General features: G+C 47.1%; 1 protein-coding gene across 4 annotated transcripts in view; it reads left to right on the top strand.

Annotated features, from left to right (window-relative positions):
* The first annotated feature begins 1,967 nt into the window (after positions 1-1,967).
* The window catches only part of ACOX2 (acyl-CoA oxidase 2), a 31,488-nt gene continuing 27,447 nt past the window's right edge, over positions 1,968-6,008 (top strand). Inside the window, exons 1-3 of one of the 4 annotated variants that reach the window (XM_074957338.1) lie at positions 1,993-2,084; positions 2,925-2,969; positions 3,833-4,001. In XM_074957338.1, the coding sequence (XP_074813439.1) occupies positions 2,067-2,084; positions 2,925-2,969; positions 3,833-4,001 (232 nt within the window). In that variant the 5' untranslated portion in view covers positions 1,993-2,066. Of the gene's footprint in view, positions 2,089-2,924; positions 2,970-3,832; positions 4,002-6,008 lie in introns of all 4 variants that reach the window. The other 3 variants (XM_074957341.1, XM_074957339.1, XM_074957340.1) reach the window with 3 other exon arrangements.

Below are 6,008 nucleotides of genomic sequence, written 5' to 3'. Positions count from 1 at the left end.
TGTTTGTAACTCTCAGTTTTCAAATGAAGAAACAGATTTTCCCATGAATTTAGCAAACTATGTCAAGGGCACCATTGCTTTCAGGAAACCAGTAGTCAAGTTTTCAGACTCCCACAGATACCAAGGCATATAGAAAGAAAAGGAAGGACCCAGACAAAATGTCACCATTTCTGTAGAGAAACTTTTTACATTTTTATCATGAAAATGGCAAGTTTTCATTTTCACTGAAAAGACTGAAACATTTTAAATGAAATTAGCAAAAGCACCCACACAGCTCCTGGCCCACACCCATTTTTAAAGAGATATCCGAAGAAGCATTGCCTTTAGGATCTGTCTGAGGGGGACTGAACAAAAATCTCCTTTGAGTGTCTTCCCAAATGCACTCTTCATGCCTAAGGGGATTTTCACAAGTGCATACTATAAAAGTATCAAAATCTGTTTTGCTTCTGTTAGGAATTGCCTTACTCTAAAGTGAATTATTGACAGTGAGGGATAAAGCAAATATTAAGGGTTCTATTGTCAGAGTAAATCTGCCTTCCAGGGTCCTTCAGTCACACACAGATCTTTGCTCTCAGACAGTCTCCTGTTGCATTAAACAATGGTTCACCGCTGAATCTCCGTGTCTGCCATGCAGTTCAAACCAAAACTTTACGCTTTTGCTTTTGTGAAACAAATAGTGACCCCTCAATATTTCCTGTCGCCTCCTCTCCTGTCTACCCACCTCTGGGCGGGGCAATGGAGATCTGAAGTGGGGACAACTTCTCACTGGCAAGAGGCCCTTCAGCGAAGCTCTGTTGCCCACCTTCAATCCCGACTTTGCCTTTGCTGCACACGTAACTGCGGGCAGGGGCACTGAAACAGTGTCTGGCCTTCCTGCTCTCACTAATGATGCCGCTAATTTTCTAGCACCTGCCCCACATTGTTACCACACCCAGAAGCCCACGATGGAGGTGGCTGCGACACAGAGCCTGCACGGGAGAAGACTCAGCCACCTAGCACAGTAGGGAGTGTGACACTGCTTCAGAGACAGTTCCCTTCCCCTCACCGGCTGCACACTGCCACGGCCTGCAGCATGCTCGGGCCCCCAGAGCTGTCATATGCCAGTGTGTCAAAGAGACCCCGAGGGCAACATATGCCAACCAAAGTAGGTGGGTTGAGAGAGCGTGTATCTGCCGGCCCTCAGCAAACATGGCTAGCCCCTATGCTGCCGGGAGGCAGGGCGGCCCTGTGAGGTGATACAAAGGGAAAATGTGGTCGGGAAGGGGCAGGGATAGAGAGTACCTGGGGGAAGCACCCTGGGGTGCAGGCCTGTGTTCTGCTGCACGATCGTAATGGTCCCCCCTGGCCTTACAATCTGTGAACCGTGGAAGGTAGAAGAATTGAGCAGGACAGGGAGAAATACCGGGGGGCAGAGAGGGAGCGGGAGGGAGATGGTGATGTGGCAGAAGCCAGAGGGAAAAGGGAATATGAGTGGGAGGGCCAGGGAGCAGGTGAGGGTCTGAGACGGAGGGAGCCAGAAGGGGGTGATGGGGCAGGAGCTCAAGGCTGGAGGAAGGAGAGAGCGACGGGGTTGGGGGGGGCATGGAAGGGGACAGAGAGACAGCTCTGCCACCCCCAGGCTAGGGGAAGGGACACGAGCCCCCGCCACGCGGCTAAGGAGCAGGCCTGTGTTTGTGTGTGCGCATTTACGTTGAATTTCCACCCCAAAACGATCTCACACCCACACACGTTGCAGGGCTGGGGTGTCCCCAAAGGGGTGAATAGTCAGCGGGCCAACCAAAAACAAAACCATTTTTAAAAATCAACCGCCTGGTGTTTTGGGGGGAGAGGCCCGTGTTGTGAGTGCTTGGGGTCAGCCCTTCTGCTCACTGCAGTGGTGGTCTGACACCCCTGGAGCAGATGTGAGGTGCCACCCACTAGAGGTCACTGGCGGTGCACAGCAGCCAGCGTGTACCGCACAACAAGGAGTTAATGACAAAGCCTGACACGGAGCGTCCTGGGGAAGGGAGTTTGCAGTCAGCTGCTGAGGAAGTTGGGACTGGACTGGAGATGCAACTTTCCCTCTAATGGCTACCAAGGGGAAGGTAGGTGAGTGTGCGTGTTTGCATGGTGAATGAAGGGCAGCTAAACCAAAGTAGGAGCATGAAGCTGATGGTTACTGGTGACCTCTAAGCTGCCACGTTTGCTTTTCACTGTACAGCAAGGGCAGTCGATTACATTTGTTTTATTGGGAAGCTCTGGTTTGAGCGACGTTTCTATGCCTAGAGGATAACAGGCGGACCCTGAATTCAATGCCTTAAGATCATGCCAGGTGTTAAGATCCATCTTGCTCAGGGATTCGAAAATTGCAATGTCTCGGAATGACAGATGGGTTTATGAAGCCAGACAGCCTCTCATCAACTCCGGCTGAACTGGGGATCCTTTTACTCAGCAATAAAATTGTACGTTTGGGTACAATTACGGTTACATGTAGACAGATTTTAAAGCCAGACGGGACCATTAGGATGCACAGGATACAGAATTTCACCGAGTGATTCCTGCATCAGTAACATGTGGTTGAACTAGAGAGTATCAGAGAGTGTCTGAGAGCATAACTGCAATTAATTGAAAGAGCGTATTCGATTTTCCTTTCCTTTCCCTTGAATTAAATGATTCTGCAGTCATTAAATCCTTATTTTTCAGCAACTCTTCTAAACAGCTTAATCTCAATCCTAAATTAAAGTACTATCAACACATGCATCTCATTAAAAAACAAAACAAAAGTGTCCCAGCTACAACTGTGCTTAATTGTGTTAAGTAGTCAGGAAGCCTACTTCTTGCTCAGTCATTACCTGCCAGGGTTAATAAGCAACATGTTGGATAGGGGACGTTAACCAGGTAAAAACCAGAAACTAGTGACCTTTTCTCCCCCTGACTTTCTCCAGAAAGAAGAGTGGGATAGTTTTAAGGGAAGAACTTCTGTTTTAAGGGTAAGAGACTGTTTATGGCCCTTTTTTCCGTTCAACATGTAATGGAGGAATTGTGAGTCTGCTCCAGATATGTTGTGGTCGTGTAAAGGGAGCTTTTCAAATTGCTATACAGTGTATGCACTATAGCTGCAGTCCTGCAACTGGATCTCTGGGAGCAGTTGAAGTCAGGTCACTTGCTTGTGTTTACACATGCCTATGTATTCCCCGCAATGTTGCAATGTTTGGGGTGCAAACACTACCAGGACATTTAGAATGGGGGATGGGGAAGGAAGGGTAGTTTTGATAGGAATTTTTAAAGTAAAACGTAACAGAAATCTCTTTCCTTAAACTCTTATATTTTGAGTCCTAATCCAAGATGACCATGTGCCATCAAGTGTCCTAAACATCATCATTCTATGCTGCCATATGGTGGGGTTTAAACAGTCATGCAGATCCGCATATTCTATTAAATTCTCATGATAATTTACCTGCCTGGGGACAATATCTACTCCTGCACCTTTTGTGTTGATGATGGATGCCAGTGACAGAAAACATACAGTATTCTATTTGCCAATTCACAGGGGGAAAAGAAAGTGCCTGCCCTGCACACGTAGGATTTTGCCAGGCTGAGTTAGTATCTGCTTAGTGGAAGCCAATCAGCTGGTGCCTTTACAGTTCTTTTGGTTGCACAAAACACCACATTATCAGAAAAATCCAGCAAAATAGCACCAGTCCTCTGAACTGAACTAAGCATAATTCATCCTCATTGTAAGACCAGCTCTAGACTTGCAAGTAGGTAATGAAAATGCTGCCATAGGGGATGCTCACCTGGGTTTTCGAGGGCTGACAGACTAATTCATACCATCTGTTCTCTGGGAGTCCAGCAATCTCAGATGGCCCAGTGGAACAGGAGTGGCTATTTCAGGAGCTCTGGTAGCAGAGATGTGAATCCCGACCTTGAAGCTGAAAGGCAGACTGCCTCCTTCAGTGTGGAGAGGCTCACTACCATATTGGATGGAGGTGCTGACAACACCAGGACACGGAGGGCAGTAGGTGAGTGGCCTTTAAAAGACTTGATGCTTTCTGGATGAGAGAGACATTTCCATGTCCCTGTTATGTCTGCTTCTCTGCAGTGGTGACTCTTATACCCAGTGAGGAACCGTCTCCTCAGATCAAGCAATAAAAAATTAAAGCAAAGAAAATGTCATAAGGGGCTTTAAGAAAGAGAGAGGCTTGAGGCCAGGATTCTCAGCTGGTGTAAGTCAGTCTAACACCACTGGAGCTACACAAATTTACACCAAATTTTCGCCCCACTTTTCCTCCTCCAAATCTCTGGGTGACTTCGTAGGGTGCAATAATTTAGGCAAAACATATAACTGAGGCTAAGATTTTGTCATGAGTATTTTTAGTAAAAGTCAGGGACAGGTCACAAGCAACAAAGAAAAATTCACAGAAGCTGTGACCTGTCCCTGACTTTTACTAAAAATACCCATGACAAAAAGGGAAGGGGCTGGGCAGCTGTGGGGTGGCTGGCAGCTCTGGAGCCCCCACCACCCGTGGGGGCTCAGAGCTCCAGGGATCCCCCCGCCTCCTCCCCAGCAGCCAGGGAACAGGGTTGTTCCATGATTTTTGGGAGAAAGAGTGGTAGGGTTGGTTAGGGATAAACTAAATGGAAAGAGAAGAGAAGGGGAAGAGAGGGCAGGGTAGAAGGGGCAGCTGGGGAGGGAAAGCTGAGATGCAGCAACCCCGAGGGAGCAGGTTGGAGCAAACAGCCAGTCACCACAGAGCAGAGACAGTCCAGTCAAAATGGCTGATAGTTATCTGAAGGGCGAAAGGTCCCTGCTTTAGCTGCTTCTGTAGCTGCTCCGACTGGATCAAGTCTCTAGCTGGCTCCGCTCTGCAGTTTTTTGGGCTGGGAGGTGCATTTGAAATTGTACTAAAGGTCACAGATTCAAAACCCCGGTCTGTATACATATTTCACAATGACCATCAAGTTCAGAACATTACAAGCTTTCATAAAGGACCGTACTCAACATATTGTGATACACAACGTTGTATGCAACCAGTTGATTCAATTGCTTATTCTTTGGGGTTCAGACCCCTTGTCATAAATCTAAAGGGACGGGTAACCATCTTTCTGCATACAGTGCTATAAAATCCCTCCTGGCCAGAGGCAATACCCTTTCACCTGTAAAGGGTTAAGAAGCTCGGATAACCTCGCTGGCACCTGACCAAAATGACCAATGAGAAGACAAGTTACTTTCAAAGCTGGCGGGGGGGGAGGAGGAACAAAGGATCTGTCTGTCTGTGTGATGCTTTTGCCGGGACCAGGTCAGGAATGCTCTTCAGAACTTCTGTTAAGTTAATAAGTAATCTAGCTAGAAATGCGTCAGATTTCCTTTTGTTTAATGGCTGGTAAAATAAGCCGTGCTGGATGGAATGTATATTCCTGTTTTTGTGTCTTTTTGTAACTTAAGGTTTTGCCTAGAGGGATTCTCTATGTTTTGAATCTGATTACCCTGTAAGGTGTTTACCATCCTGATTTTACAGAGGTGATTCTTTTACCTTTTCTTTAATTAAAATTCTTCTTTTAAGAACCTGATTGATTTTTCATTGTTTTTAAGATCCAAGGGTTTGGATCTGTGTTCACCTGTACAAATTGGTGAGGATTCTTATCAAGCCGTCCCCAGGAAAGGGGGTGTAGGGCTTGGGGGGATATTTTTGGGGAAAACGTCTCCAAGTGGTCTCTTTCCCTGGTCTTTATTTAAAACGCTTGGTTGTGGCAGCATACGGTTCTTAAGGACAAGGCAAAGTTTGTACCTTGGGGAAGTTTTTAACCTAAGCTGGTAAGAATAAGCTTAGGGGGTCTTTCATGCGGGTCCCCACATCTGTACCCTAGAGTTCAGAGTGGGGAAGGAACCTTGACATCCTTGTTCTCCCCTAGGGGTGTCTGGACCCTGACTGTCACACTCCCTAACTACAAGTAGGCAACTGATTTGACTGGTCCTTCCTACCCTGCTGCATAGAGAGCTGGGATCCCAGAGTGCATTGCTCCACATG

This window comes from Natator depressus, chromosome 7 (assembly GCF_965152275.1).
Source record: "Natator depressus isolate rNatDep1 chromosome 7, rNatDep2.hap1, whole genome shotgun sequence".
In the NCBI taxonomy this organism is placed as follows: domain Eukaryota; kingdom Metazoa; phylum Chordata; order Testudines; family Cheloniidae; genus Natator; species Natator depressus.
This window is presented reverse-complemented; position numbering and strand designations above follow the sequence as displayed.